The sequence below is a fragment of the Thalassophryne amazonica genome, unplaced genomic scaffold (genome assembly GCF_902500255.1).
Source record: "Thalassophryne amazonica unplaced genomic scaffold, fThaAma1.1, whole genome shotgun sequence".
NCBI classification, from domain to species: Eukaryota; Metazoa; Chordata; class Actinopteri; order Batrachoidiformes; family Batrachoididae; genus Thalassophryne; species Thalassophryne amazonica.
Window position 1 is genome coordinate 1 of NW_022986441.1, and position 16,041 is coordinate 16,041.

A 16,041-nucleotide genomic window follows, 5' to 3' on the forward strand; every position below is an offset into this window, starting at 1 on the left:
TTGTCTTACAGACATAAAGACATGGATGACCTCTAATTTCCTGCTTTTAAACTCAGATAAAACTGAAGTTATTGTACTTGGCCCCACAAATCTTAGAAACATGGTGTCTAACCAGATCCTTACTGTGGATGGCATTACCCTGACCTCTAGTAATACCGTGAGAAATCTTGGAGTCATTTTTGATCAGGATATGTCATTCAAAGCGCATATTAAACAAATATGTAGGACTGCTTTTTTGCATTTACGCAATATCTCTAAAATCAGAAAGGTCTTGTCTCAGAGTGATGCTGAAAAACTAATTCATGCATTTATTTCCTCTAGGCTGGACTATTGTAATTCATTATTATCAGGTTGTCCTAAAAGTTCCCTAAAAAGCCTTCAGTTAATTCAAAATGCTGCAGCTAGAGTACTGACGGGGACTAGAAGGAGAGAGCATATCTCACCCATATTGGCCTCTCTTCATTGGCTTCCTGTTAATTCTAGAATAGAATTTAAAATTCTTCTTCTTACTTATAAGGTTTTGAATAATCAGGTCCCATCTTATCTTAGGGACCTCGTAGTACCATATCACCCCAATAGAGCGCTTCGCTCTCAGACTGCAGGCTTACTTGTAGTTCCTAGGGTTTGTAAGAGTAGAATGGGAGGCAGAGCCTTCAGCTTTCAGGCTCCTCTCCTGTGGAACCAGCTCCCAATTCAGATCAGGGAGACAGACACCGTCTCTACTTTTAAGATTAGGCTTAAAACTTTCCTTTTTGCTAAAGCTTATAGTTAGGGCTGGATCAGGTGACCCTAAACCATCCCTTAGTTATGCTGCTATAGACGTAGACTGCTGGGGGGTTCCCATGATGCACTGTTTCTTTCTCTTTTTGCTCTGTATGCACCACTCTGCATTTAATCATTAGTGATCGATCTCTGCTCCCCTCCACAGCATGTCTTTTTCCTGGTTCTCTCCCTCAGCCCCAACCAGTCCCAGCAGAAGACTGCCCCTCCCTGAGCCTGGTTCTGCTGGAGGTTTCTTCCTGTTAAAAGGGAGTTTTTCCTTCCCACTGTAGCCAAGTGCTTGCTCACAGGGGGTCGTTTTGACCGTTGGGGTTTTACATAATTATTGTATGGCCTTGCCTTACAATATAAAGCGCCTTGGGGCAACTGTTTGTTGTGATTTGGCGCTATGTAAAAAAAATTGATTGATTGATTGATTGATCCAATAAAAAGTCCGGACATCTCCAGTCCACTCACGGACGATTCGTTCACGCGCGCACATGTGAACAATTAAAAGAAAGAAAGAAAAACTGTCTGGCTACGGGCAGTTAGTTCCTTGTTCTCCCCTCAAACTCTCTCATCACTGTGTTTAAAAAAAAAAAAGGACATAACTCCTGACATCTCCACATTGACTCACGGACGGTTCATTCATGCGCGCGCGCAGTCAAAGGAGGGAAGATAAACTATAACAGAACTCAGAGCGCAGACCTGCAGCCAAACTGTGCACTTTGATTCCTCTGTGCAGAGAACCTGCAGGCTGCATCCTCACCTCCTCTCTGCCCCCTGCTGCACGCACCTGACACAGATATTCCTGCATCGTCAAGACGCCACAGGAAGCAACTCGAAGCAGGCCCGGTGTGAAAGGGGCTTAACCAACCAACGACTGCTGTCTTCGGAGTGTGCAGCCTCTGAACTGGGACGCGACCCCTGACTGACAGCATTAGGGCATGTTTGTTTGTGCAGCTCGCCTCATAGAAAAAAGATCACTTGAGGGTTTCGAGCATGATGTTTTGCAGTATATTGTAACCGAGGTTTGTGGTCCCTAGCGCCTCTGTAAAGCATCCAGAGGGGTTGCAGTGCACTGCGTGGGCAGGTCCAGATCTTACAGATGGCTGCAACAGCAGACTGTGAAGTTGCTGAGGGCACACAGGGAGGAATGAGTGAGTGGGCGACTCACCATCTGTGGTCTTATGACCCTCAACCTGCCAACAGAGCAGGTCTGAAGCATTCTGTTTCTCCATACCTGCACCTTGTGCCACCACACTTGTAGCAAATAAAAGCGCGGTCCTGACAGATAACTGTAGCGCCATCTCATTGGACCAGGTACTTTCAGCTGTACAAGGCTGATCTTCCTTCCAGGATGTTGGTGGTCTTTGGTGCTTGGGTTCTGTGGTGGCATAAAGGGTTAAAGAAGCAGAGTCGTGTGATCAAATGCCTGAACAGACAGGAAAATCATTACGGTACTGGGTGTTGGACTGGGTGTTCAGCGGGGTGTTGAGCGGGGTGTTGGACTGGGTGTTGGATGGGGTGTTCAGCGGGGTGTTGGACTGGGTGTTCAGCGGGGTGTTGGACTGGGTGTTCAGCGGGGTGTTGGACTGGGTGCCGGACTGGGTGTTGGACGGGGTGCCGGACTGGGTGTTGGACGGGGTGCCGGACTGGGTGTTGGACGGGGTGCCGGACTGGGTGTTGGATGGAGTGTTGGACGGGGTGCCGGACTGGGTGTTGGACGGGGTGCCGGACTGGGTGTTGGATGGAGTGTTGGACTGGGTGTTCAGCGGGGTGTTGGACTGGGTGTCAGACTGGGTGTTCAGCAAGGTGTTGGACTGGGTGTTCAGCGGGGTGTTGGACTGGGTGCCGGACTGGGTGTTGGATGGAGTGTTGGACTGGGTGTTCAGTGGGGTGTTGGACTGGGTGTCGGACTGGGTGTTCAGCAAGGTGTTGGACTGGGTGCCGGACTGGGTGTTGGACGGGGTGCCGGACCGGGTTTTGGATGGAGTGTTGGACCGGGTGTCGGACTGAGTGTTGGACCGGGTGTCGGACTGAGTGTTGGACGGGGTGTTGGACTGGGTGTTGGACGGGTTGTTTGACTGTGTGTTGGACTGTGTGTTGGATGGGGTATTGGACTGTGTGTTGGATGGGGTGTTCAGCGGGGTGTTGGACTGGGTGTTCAGTGGGGTGTTGGACTGGGTGTCGGACTGGGTGTTCAGCAGGGTGTTGGACTGGGTGTTGGATGGGTTGTTGGACTGGGTGTTCGACTGGGTGTTCAGTGGGGTGTTGGACTGGGTGCTGGACTGTGTGTTGGATGGGGTATTGGACTGGGTGTTGGATGGGGTGTTCAGCGGGGTGTTGGACTGGGTGTTCAGCGGGGTGTTGGACTGGGTGTCGGACTGGGTGTTCAGCAAGGTGTTGGACTGGGTGTTCAGCAAGGTGTTGGACTGGGTGTTGGATGGGGTGTTGGACTGGGTGTTCAGCGGGGTGTTGGACTGGGTGCCAGACTGGGTGTTGGATGGGGTGCCGGACCGGGTGTTGGATGGAGTGTTGGACCGGGTGTCGGATGGGGTGTTGGACGGGTTGTTGGACTGGGTGTTCAACGGGGTGTTCAGCAGGGTGTTGGACTGGGTGCTGGACTGTGTGTTGGATGGGGTATTGGACTGGGTGTTGGATGGTTTGTTCAGCTGGGTGTTGGACTGGGTATTGGATGGGGTGTTGGACTGGGTGTTCAGCGGGGTGTTGGACTGGGTGTCGGACTGGGTGTTGGATGGGGTGTCGGACTGGATGTCAGACTGGGTGTTGGATGGGGTGTTGGACTGGGTGTTTGATGGGGTGCCGGACTGGGTGTTGGATGGAGTGTCGGACTGGGTGTTCAGCGGGGTGTTGGATGGTGTATTGGACTGGGTGTTGGATGGGGTGTTCAGCAGGGTGTTGGACTGGGTGTTCAGCGGGGTGTTGGACTGGGTGTTGGATGGGGTGTTGGACTGGGTGTTCTGCGGGGTGTCGGACGGGGTGTTGGACGGGGTGTCGGACTGGGTGTTGGACGGGGTGTCGGAAGGGGTGTTGGATGGGTGTTGGCCTGGGTGTTCAGCGGGGTGTTGGACTGGGTGTTGGATGGGGTGTTGGACTGGGTGTTCAGCGGGGTGATGGACTGTGTGTTGGATGGTGTATTGGACTGGGTGTTCAGCGGGGTGTTGGACTGGGTGTTGGGCTGGGTGTCGGACTGGGTGTTGGACTGGGTGTTGGATGGAGTGTCGGACTGGGTGTTGGATGGGGTGTCGGACTGGGTGTTGGATGGGGTGTCGGACTGGGTGTTCAGCGGGGTGTTGGACTGGGTGTTGGACATATGTGTCTCTGTATGTGGTGAAAGTCTTGATCTTGTAGAGACATGAGTCATTGACTGATCTCAGTTCATGTCTCTACGTCCTCGGCCTTTGGGATCCAGAGACACCTGGAAAGAGCTAATGGAGTCGTGGAGGTCAGAGGTCAGAGCTGTTTGGTGATGTGGATATCTTTCTGGTGCTTCCTGTCTGGTTGCCAGACTCAGACTCTAACCAGTGTCCTGAGGCGAGGACTGGATGTCTTTGGTCCCAGGTCTCTGTGGAGGATCTTTGGGTCCTGTTGGAATGACTTTGTGTCAAAGGAACGGTTACTTAGTGGGACTCAGATAAGGAGGATCACTGACACTGTGAGGGAATCTGGATCCAAGAACACGTGTCAGCTGACTGTGTCAGATCGATGGTTACTTTCGGGGGGGGGTGCAGGTCTACTTGGCGGTTACTATTTGGTATCTGAGATGGTTTCCTGCTGTGTTGAGGTGCAGCAGGATGTTGTGCTCTGGGACTCTGATGGTGGCTGGTTTAGCAGCTGTGTGTGTACTCACAGGTTATGAGCTGCAGCCCTGTGAAGGCGAGCACCGCCAGCACTGGAATACCAAAGAGGGGTGAGGCGGTGTTTTTGGAGGGGGTGGTGTTGCAGTTTGTGGTCTGTTGAGATGGTTCAGACTCGGTGACTTTACACTTCTGCCTGCAAAACAGAAAAGGAGTCGGTGCTGGAATGTCGGTAAATGAACATGATCGCGTCATCTGATCATGACCTGGACTTAATGCACTTGGACTCTCACTCACTCACACACACACTCATCTTCAACCACTTATTCAAGAGCGAGGCACGGGGGGCTGGAGCCTATCCCAGCAGTCACAGGGTGTGAGGTGGGTTCACCCTGGACAGGACTGTCACAGGGTCTGTCACAGGGTCACATACACACAAACAAACACATTCACACTGTAAGTTTCCGGTCCATCTAACCTGCATGTCTTTGGATGTGGGAAGAAGCCGGAGCACCCGGAGGGAACCCACACAAACATGGGGAGAACTCCACACAGAAAGGTCACAGGTGGGAATCAAACCCATGACCATTTCACTGTGACAGTTGCAGTAACAGTGCTAACCACTAATCCACCATGCTGCCCCCACATGGACTGTATATGAACTATAGCACCGTCTTCAGTAGAGTACAAACCTCCGCCAACACTAGTTTCCAATTCCACAAATTTTTACCTTAGAAAAAATGTTCAAAGGAGCTGAGACAGAAAGGTGGTGCACTCCGGAGCTTTGGAGCTCCCACCCCAAGTGCACAGTCTGCTTTTGGTTTTCAGCCTTGACCTCGGTACAGCCAGCTCGTTCTGGTCTGCGTACCTCAGGGACTTGCTTGGAGCATGAGGGTGAAGGAGTTCACCGATGTCGCGCAGAGCTCTGAAAGTTATCACCAATACCTGACAACATTTCACTGAAAAGTACTCCAAGTCCAGGCAGCAGAAGGTGTCAGTGATCTTAGTGTCTGTGCACTGTTATTTGTGTAGACACAAAGTCCTCCTCCTCTGGACTTACTGGCCTCACTTGTCCTTTCTGCACGTTATCGTGTGCAGCCTGCCTCCTCTACAGTGGTGCAGCTTAGCTAAAATTTCCATAAAAATGGTTAATTTTGTGATAAAAGCATGGAATTTGGCACACACATTCTAAATGAACTCTGAATGAGATACAGGGGTCAGTAAAGAATTACACAGGGTTCAGAATTTAAAAATGCTCCAATCATATTGAAAACTATACCACACTATGATCATAATGATTCCAAAAAGGTATGAATTTGGACTATTTATGACTGAATGTTCTGGAGTTATGGGATAAAAACAGCAAGAATGGTGACAAAGGTCAGTTTCAGTTTGTACAGGGGTCAAAAGTTAAAGTTGCAACAATTTTGGTTAAAAAAAATTGATTGGTTGAGTTATTGGATGAGTTAATAGCATTTTAAAAAGGAATAGTTTGCACCATCTGTCATGCTGAGTAATCATGTCATGCGTCAGAATCCAGTGGACATCAACCTTGTTTTACCTTTACTTTGGAGACCAAACATTCAACACAGTCAAAACTATTCCATTTATTAATCCTTTTATTTCAACCAATAATTTGCATCACTTTTTACCAAAATTGGATCAACTTTAACTTTTGACCCCTGTACGAACTAAAGCTGACCTTTGTCACCATTCTTGCTGTTTTTACCCCATAACTCCAGAACATTCAGTCACAGATAGTCCAAACTATACCTTTTTGGAATCTTTATGATCAGATGAATAATGTGGTATAGTTTTCAACATGATTGGAGCATTTTTAAATTTTGACCCCTGTGTAATTCTTTATTGACCCCTGTAGCTCATTAGAGCTCAGCTCCAGGATGGCTCCTTATCTGAAAATAAACATTAGTTAATTTAGAATATGTGCCAAATTCCATGCTTTCCTCACAAAATGAACAGTTGTTTTGCTATGCTGGCCCACTACTAGGATGGTCCAAGTCTCCATCATAACCATAAGTCCTGCATATTCTTGTTAAGGAGTGAGCTGACATTTGGGATGAAGAGACTGAGAAGTGGAGGTTTGTGTGGGTCTCATCCTAACCTAGTGTGTATGCCAGCACAGTCTCTGTAGGGATGTTGTGTTGATCAAAAACATGGATGTCAGACCTTGAACTGAGGACTAACAGTTCATTCTGGTTGTATCTGCGAGGCACGGTAGCTTAGTGGTTAGCACTGGTGCTTCACAGAAAGAAGGTTGTGGGGTCGCTTCCCGGCCTTTCTGTGTGCAGTTTGCATGTTCTCCCTGTGTCTCTGTGAGTTTCCTCCGGTTTCCTCCCACAATTAAAAACCTGCTTATCTAGGGTCTGCTCCTTTCTCTGCCCCTAAGCAAGGCAGCGTCCCTACATCTGGAGTTGGTCCCCGGGAGCTGGACTGTGGCTAAAAGATGGAAAACAGGTTCTCATACAGCTTATTTTAAAAAGAATAAAATGAACTATTGACATCTGAATGTCACTTATGGTGCTGGGACTCTTTTCTTCTGAAAAACAACAAAACATCACAGATATATTTTAAGGAATAAAATGGGATCCTTCTGCAGTAAAGGCAGAATAAAACCAACTGAGACCAACTAGAGGAGTCTGGTCAGGGAGAATAGAGGAGGGTTATTTGGGGAGACTATTTCAATTCAATTTATTTTCATTTATATAGCACCAAATCAAGACAGAGTTGCTTCAAGGTGCTTCACACAAGTAAGGTCTAACCTTACTAACCCCAAGAGCAACAGCGTTAAGAAAAAAAAAAAACTCCCCCTGAGGAAGAAACCTCAAGCAGACCAGACTCAAAGGGGTGACCCTCTGCTTGGGCCATGATACAGACATAAATTACAGAACAATTCACAAAACAAATATACAGGAAATGTTGTTGGTGCACAGGACAGGAGGGTCTCCAGCACAAATACAACTCCCATCTCTGGATGGAAAGCGTAAAACAAAACTGCACCAGTATGCTAGCCATACGAAAGGGCAAATAAGTGCATCTTAAGTCTGGACTTGAAAGTCTCCACAGAATCTGACTGTTTTATTGATGCAGGGAGATCATTCCACAGAACAGGGGCACGATAAAAGAAAGCTCTGTGACCCACAGACTTCTTATTCACCTTAGGGACACAAAGTAGTCCTGCACCCTGAGAACACAAAGCCCGGGCCGGTACGTAAGATTTAATTAGGTCAGCTAGGTAGGGAGGTGCCAGTCTGTGAACAATTTTATAGGTTAGTAGCAGAACCTTAAAATATGATCTTACTGGGACAGGAAGCCAGTGAAGAGATGCCAAAATGGGTGTAATGTGGTCAAACTTTCTGCTTCGTGTCAAAAGTCTGGCTGCAGCATTTTGAACCAGTTGGAGAGCCCTAATGCTGAATTGCGGCAAACCAGAAAATAGAACATTGCAGTAGTCAAATCTAGAAGAGATAAACACATGGATCAGGGTCTCAGCATCAGCCATAGACAGGATGGGACGAATCTTTGCTATATTTCACAGGTCGAAGAAAGCAGTCCTAGTAATATTTCTAATGTGGAGGCCAAAGGACAATGTAGGATCAAAAATTACCCCAACAACAAGAACCATCATTTCAGTCTCATCAGAGTTTAATAGTAGGAAGTTTCTAGACATCCAGTTTTTTTTATGTGAATGAGATTACCAGCAGTTATCGGCATGTATAACTAAGTATCATCAGCATAGCAGTGGAAGGTAATCCCAAAATGCCGCAATTATTGCCCAAGGGGTGCTATATAAATGGAGAAAAGCAGGGAGCCTAAGACGGACCCCTGTAGAACCCCAAATTTCATCTCACTAAGGTTAGAGGTAGTGTTACTGTACAAAACACAGTGAGAACGACTGGTCAGGTATGACGTCAGACATGCAAGGACACTCCCAGTAATCCCAAAATGATTTTCCAGCCTATCAAGTAGAATATGATGATCCACTGTATCAAATGCAGCACTGAGATCTAACAGCACCAGAACCGTAGTGATGTCCGAATCCATTGTAAGCAGATCATTCACCACTTTAGTGAGAACCGTCTCTGTGGAATGATATTTTCTAAAAGCAGACTGCAGTGGCTCAAAAAGATTATTCTCAGTAAGATAGTCCACGAGCTGCTGTGAAACCACTTTTTCCAGAATTTTAGAGCAAAATGATAGATTTGATATCGGCCGATAGTTTTTCAATACACTAGGGTCAAGATTAGGTTTCTTAAGTAATGGTTTAATCACTGCAGATTTGAAACATTTCAGAACAGATGCAGAAGTTAAAGAAAGATTAATAATTTCCAGCACAGTCGGCCCAAGAGTGGGCCACAGGTCCTTAAACAGTTTTGTTGGTATAGGATCAAATAAACAGGTTGTGCTTTTTGTTGACGTTACGAGTTTCGTCAGCATGCCTAGTGAGATACTATCAAATTCTGTAAATCTAGGTAATACCTCAGTAATGGTGCCCACCTCAATCCCACCACATGCTGGGATATGCTTAACCTAATGTCTTGTATTTTCTTGTCAAAGTAATTCAGGAAATCTACAGGTGGTTGTCCATGAGTAAGTGCTGTCACCATGTCATACAAGAACTTTGAGTTACACTTGTTTTTGTTGATCAAATCAGAGTAATAGGTCCACTTTGTAGCAGACCTATTAACTATGACGGACTTTACCTTTATATGTATGCTTATAGTCTAAGATAGCATCACACCACGCAAGGTGTAATACTTCTAATTTTGAATGATTCCATTTCTGTTCTAGACCTCTTGCCTTATGCTTGAGGTCACGCAGGTAATCACTGAACCAAGGTGACTATATTTTGGGGGAGCGCGATTTTAAGACAGGTGGCGCAAGTCGAGTGTAGTTTTGAGCGCTGAGTTTAAACTATCCACAAGACTGTCTACTGATAGGGCATTTGCCACATGTGAAGCTAAGACATCAGGCTGTCTTGCTTCAAGTTCAGTCTTAGTTGAGTTGATGCATCGCCGTAGTGATATATAAGGTTGTTGTTCCACTAAACACGGCAGTGAAAATGTAAATTTAATAAGTGAGTGATTGGAGACCACTGATGTAAGAGGCACAATGTCAATATTCATGACAGCAATACCACGTGCGAGAACCAAATCCAGAGTATTTCCACTAATGTGCGTCGAGTCCCTAATGCATTTCCGAAATCTTAATGCATCCACAATTTTCATAAATGATTTGCAGAGGGGATCAGAAGGCTTATTTATATAAATGTTAAAGTCACCAATGATCAGAATGTTATCTACACTAGTTGACAAGTTAGAGATGAACACACCAAGAATTCTAAGAATTCAGAATATGTGCCAGGAGGCCTATATACAGTGACAAAGTAATATGGCTGATTTTTATTCTTCTGACCTTGGCAATGCGTAATATCCTGAGCAGAATGGAGAATCAGATGCTCAAATGAGTTATATTTGTCACCCCAACAGCTAATAAGCCTAGATTTAGATAAACCTAGATTTATAAATAAGAGCAACACCCCCGCCTTGCTTTGCATCACGAGGGACGTGACTAAATATATATGCTGGCGGGCAGGGTTACAGCTGTAGGTTTAAGCCAGGTTTCACATAACCCAATCATATCTAAGTGATGATCAATAATTAGATCATTAATCAACAATGATTTTGAGGACAGTGATCTTATGTTAACGAGACCCAGGCTAAGGACCTCAGTGGGTTGACAGTTGATCTGTTTGGGTTTAGGGGTGGTTCCAGAGTAGCATATATAAGATGCCTAGAAGTAGGTTTGGGTTTGAGACATTCCACACGCGTTGTAGGTAGCAGACACAAAATCTTTGCTATTGCTGGAACAACCACTGGGCCATCCTCAATTTCAACATCATCCAATGTAGTAATGGGTATTGAGTTTGCAAAGCATATCCCTCTATGATTTTTATGGACACGTCTACGGAAGCAGGCCACAGTCCCAACTTGTTGAATTTTCCTCCCTGGCAGATAAACTGCACTATCACCAGTGGATTTTCTGCACTAATTTCTCAGCTAAGCTAATGGATTCCACATCCACATTTGTCATAAGCCTTGCAGGGTCTCTAATCACCTGCTCCGTGGCCTGCTGTAGATTCCTACTGTTACCCTCCCTGTAGAGCTCTATCTATGTTCACAGACAAGATGGCGGTGCCTTCCCCAGTAGGGTGGAGGGCGTCCGGCATCAGCAAGCCACAGCGGCCCCAGAAAGAAGGCCAGTTATCAATCAAGCTAAAGCCTTGCTGTCTACAAAATTGCGCCAGCCACCTGTTTAATGATGTCAGCCTGCTGAACGCCTCATCATTACCCCGGGAGGAGAGGGGACCAGAGACTATTAATCGATTCCGACGCATCTTTCTGGCAAGGTCACAAGTCCTCTCTATGTCCATTTTTGTGACCTCTGAGTGCTTCATCCTGACATCATTGGTGCTGATGTGAATAACTATGTAACTACATCTTGTGTCATGTTCCTTAGTCTGTCTTCCTTCTGCAGCGTAAGCACCTTAAGATGGGATGCATTGTCTGGAGCTCTGGCCCCAGGAATACATTTAACGTTAGCCGGCGTCTGTAACCTGACTTTTGCAGGTGATAGAATCCCCTATCACTAAAGTCCAGTGTTTCGGCCTGGAGAAAGGAGTGGAAGTCACTTGTGGGCTCAGAGAATTCACATCAGGCAAATCCAAGTGGGAGAACCAATTCACAGTTCGCAGTGTGTGTGTGATTGGGGTACCACAACCGGGCACCAAGCCCTATGGGGCTTCCTCCGCCTAGCCGCAGTCCGAAAGCCGTCCTCCACAGCCAGTGTTTCTCGGCTGATGCTAATGGGCTTGCTAGCCGGCACAACACTAACCTCATCTGGAGTGCCCGTAACATCTAACTCCACTGAGCTAAGAAGCTGTTCTAACCTACGTACACTGCTCTTTAATGCTGCGTTTACACCGGACGCGACACGAGCGACTGCAGCCACAGGTTGCCATGTAATCCCTATGGAGCGACGCGTTTTGGTGCCAAGTCACGCAGCGCGACGCGATGGGCGCGAGTGAAGCAATGCGAGTGAAGCGATTTTGAGCGAGTGGCGCATTTCTAGCGCAATATTGCGTCGCATCATGTCGCGTTGCCCTCCTCCCCAAGTTGAAAAATCAGAACTTTTTCGTCTCTTCGCGCCGCGATGACCAATCAGGGACTGAATATGTGTGACATGGAGATGTCTGGAGTTTGACTGAGGATGTGAACATGTCCTGTCTCTGGTAGTAGCCTGTGAGCAGGACTTATGTCTCTTTTGTCCTTTATTTCACAATTATGACAGAGTTTTTGGAGCGAGCAGCAGACCAACAGCAGCGGGAGAGGAGTTTCTTTCTCTTTTTATTTTACGTGTGCGCGCGCGAGGGAAACATCCGTGGAGATTATTTTACTTATTAACTACACAGATGTATAATAAAACAAATGGTGACTGATTTCTAAACACAATTATGACAGAGGTTTTTTGGGGGAAGAGCGAGCTGCAGCAAGAAGTGGAGTTTTTTTTTTTTTCTTCATTGTTTACATGTCCTTGGTCCTCAAACTGGGTCCCGCAGAGGCGGAAGGACCACTGAAAGCGGCTGTCATCCAGACGCAGCTCCTGCAGCAAATAATGATACTCTCTGTATTGGGAGCTTTCCACAACAACTCGCTCCGTGTGATCACTTGACGCCAAGCGGAATGGAAGCGCTTCCTATTTGATGACACATTGGAGCGAATTTTAGGTAAAGTTGTGTACTTTGTGCACTGAGAAATTCAAGAGTATAGCCAAGCAGGCACAAGCTAACCAATAATGGATAAGCTAACCACTCCTAAGGCTCACACAGGATTCACAGAGACATAAGTAAATGAATTAAAATTCACAGCAGTTCCACTGAAAACGTAGCAGAAGTATTAGACTTGTAGGAACAGTTAAAAAAAAAAACCCTCCTACAAGTAAACCACTCCTAAGCTTAACACAAGAGCAAAATATTAAGCTAAAATTCAACAGTTACACTAAAACTAACAGAAGTATTAAAAAAATGGGGGGGGTCGAACTAGGTAAAGCAAGCTAATCGCTAGTGAAAATGCTAGCTGCTCCTAAGATTTACACAGGAGTAAAATAATGACCTAAAATTCACAGCAGTTACACTTAAAAACTAACAAATGTTAAACAGGTTAAAAAAAGAAAGAAAAAAGAAACAGCTATAAATGTAACGGTGGGGGAAGGGGGGGGTCGACCTAGATACAGAATGCTAACCGCTAGTGATTCACAACAGGACCGTAGTTCAATAACACTGGTCAGCAATGGTTTTGCTACATGGTGAATATTAGCTGATAATCGGGTATTTCAGGTATGCTGATTCCAAATCTGTAATCAGAATTTGTCTAGCACATCAGGTTCTTGAGTTATGCACATGCCAATATTTAGCTAATCTATTGCTATTATGGTGCTTCTCATGCAAATGTAGATTGTTAAAATAAACAGAATTTAGCACTAATTTGGGTGATTTTGGGTTGCTGAATCCAAATATGGTAAAACAATTCAGTCAAACTGCCAATATTGAGGGCCAACATTGCCAGAAATTTGTAATTTTTTTTTTTATAATGATTGCTTTGATCAGTCTACAGATGAAAACCAAGTTTTTGTGGTACATGTACATCAAGTGATGGAATACTGCTGGAGCACTGAATACATTTACAAGGTCTGTTAGAAAACTATCCGACCTTTTTATTTTTTTCAAAAACCATATGGATTTGAATCACGTGTGATTGCATCAGACAAGCTTGAACCTTCGTGCACATGCGTGAGTTTTTTCACGCCTGTCGGTTGCGTCATTTGCCTGTGAGCAGGCTTTGTGTGAGCAGTGATCCACCCCTCTCGTCGGATTTTTATTGCAAATAAATGTCTGAACGATTTGGAGCTTTGCTGCATCAAATTTTTCCAGAAACTGTGAGAGACCTCCAGGTGGACACCATTCGGAAAATTTAGATGGCTTTCAGGGACGATTTTATGGGGATTACACAGATTAAGGAGTGCTCCAGCTGGTTTAAAGACCACCCACAGCTGCTCAGAGCACGCCACACTCCGAGCGCCGATCAACAGGCTCAAACCCCGCTGAAACAACCAGATCATTTCCAGCGTGAAGGCTTTGTTGATCCGGGACGTCATCTGACTTCCACAAAAAAAGGCAGAAGACGTGGACATCAGCACTTTTTCGGCACATTCTACTGTTACAGGAGTTTTTTTCATGGAAAGAGGAGCGGAGGGATGTGCCACCGTGCCGCTCATGGCACGGGACAAAACCACCTCCGTGTTGGTCTCACAGGACGGCTTTGAGATGGCTCAGACGGCTTTCGGTGGCTTTTCAGTTGTGTGACTATCCGAGAAATTGAGCATGAGCTGGACATGCCCCAACATGTCCTGTGAGGCTTCATCACGGCGTTGCTTTGCGCCATGCGGCTCCACCGCGATGCGCGGAATTCCTCCGCTTCTCTTTCCATGACAAAAACTCCTGTAACAGTAGAATGTGCCGTTCATTTCCAAACTGGACGCTGTGTTGATCCAAGACATCGTCTGACTAGCACAGGAATTGCGGGAGACGTGGACATCTGCACTTTTTCGGCACATTGAGACAGACGTGCGGAGGAATTCCGCGCGTCGCTGTGGAGCAAAGCAACGCCGTGATGAAGCCTCACAGGACATGTTCTGGCATGTCCAGCTCATGCACAATTTCTCAGATATTCACACGACTGAAAAGCCACCGAAAGCTGTCTGAAATCCACATGAAAGCCGTCCTGTGAGACCAACACGGAGGTGCTTTTGTCCCGCGCCATGAGCGGCTCTGTGGCGCATCTCTCCGCTTCTCTTTCCATGAAAAAAAACTCCTGTAACAGTAGAATGTGCCGAAAAAGTCTTGATATCCACGTCTTCTGCCATTTTTGTGGAAGTCAGACAACGTCCCGGATCAACAAAGCCTTCATGTTGGAAATGATCTGGTTGTTTCAGCGGGGTTTGAGCCTGTTGATCGGCGCTCGGAGTGTGCCGCTCTCTCAGATGCTGTGGGCGATCTTTAAACCGCCTGGAGCACTCCTTAATTTGTGTAATCCCCATAAAATCGTCCCTGAAAGCCATCTGAATTTTCCGAATGGTGTCCACCTAACTGTCTCTCACAGTTTCTGGAAAAATTTGATGCATCAAAGCTCCAAATCATTCAGACATTTATTCGCAATAAAAATCCGACGAGAGGGGTGGACCAGTGTTCACACAAAGCCTGCTCACAGGCGAATGACGCAACCGACAGGCATGCGCACGAAGGTTCAAGCTTGGCTGATGCAATCACACGTGATTCAAATCCATATGGTTTTTGAAAAAATAAAAAGGTTGGACACTTTATTAACAGACCTCATATATATATATATATTATATATATATATATATATATATATATATATATATATATATATATATATATATATATATATATATATATGATTAATCTAGCCTCAAAAATAGTTTGTTCAATGTTCTAAAATCAGAAATGCAAAATATGAAAAAAGAGACCTAGAGATATTTGGCAAATGCATCAAATCTAACACACTGCAAATGTTTATGAGAAAGGAACAATCTATCAAAATCAAAATCAAGACGTGGCAGGAACGAGTTCAACACACAGTTGTAAAACACAATGTAAAACACCAGGCATTGATTGATCCACAGAAAGTATACCTTCCTCCCCTGCATATAAAACTTGGCCTCATCAAGAACTTTGTGAAGGCAATGGATCATAGCTCAGATGGCTTTAAATACCTGAAGCAAAAAATTTGGGGCAGTCCAAAGTGATGCCAAGCTTAAAGCTGGGATTTTTGATGGACCTCAAATACATGAGCTTATTACAGACAAAGACTTTCCATCTAAGCTCAGACCCCTTGAACTAACAGCATGGGAATCATTTGTGCAAGTGGTACAGAATTTCTTGGGCAGCCACAAAGCCACAAACTATGAAGAACTAGTTGACAACTTGCTCAAATCATACAAACGCATGGGCTGCAGAATGTCACTTAAGATTCACTGCCTGCACTCTCATCTTGAGTTCTTTCCACCCAATTAGGGTGATGTGAGTGATGAGCATGGTTAAAGATTCCACCAAGATATCTCTGAAATGGAGACCAGGTACCAGGGGCGTTATAATGCAAACATGATGGGTGACTACTGCTGGTTTCTACAGCGTGAAACGTCTGTGACCCACAAGCACAAGAGCAAGTGTTTGGCTCACTTTTGAACTGTTAAGACTAATTGTGGAGTGTATTAATTTGAGTTTCCTCATAATGATTGATAGTTTGGTATCTGTGTAATTTTTTTTCACCAGTTGTGTGTTCATTTCTAATAAAATCATTGAGAA

At 45.7% G+C, this 16,041-nt stretch overlaps 1 protein-coding gene across 2 annotated transcripts in view; it reads right to left on the reverse strand.

Annotated features, from left to right (window-relative positions):
• Window positions 1–4,595: 4,595 nt before the first annotated feature.
• The window catches only part of si:ch211-1a19.3, a 34,433-nt gene continuing 22,987 nt past the window's right edge, over window positions 4,596–16,041 (reverse strand). The window contains exon 4 of one of the 2 annotated variants that reach the window (XM_034165699.1): window positions 4,596–4,776. In XM_034165699.1, the coding sequence (XP_034021590.1) occupies window positions 4,611–4,776 (166 nt within the window). In that variant the 3' untranslated portion in view covers window positions 4,596–4,610. The remainder of the gene's footprint in view (window positions 4,777–16,041) is intronic. The other variant, XM_034165700.1, reaches the window with a different exon arrangement.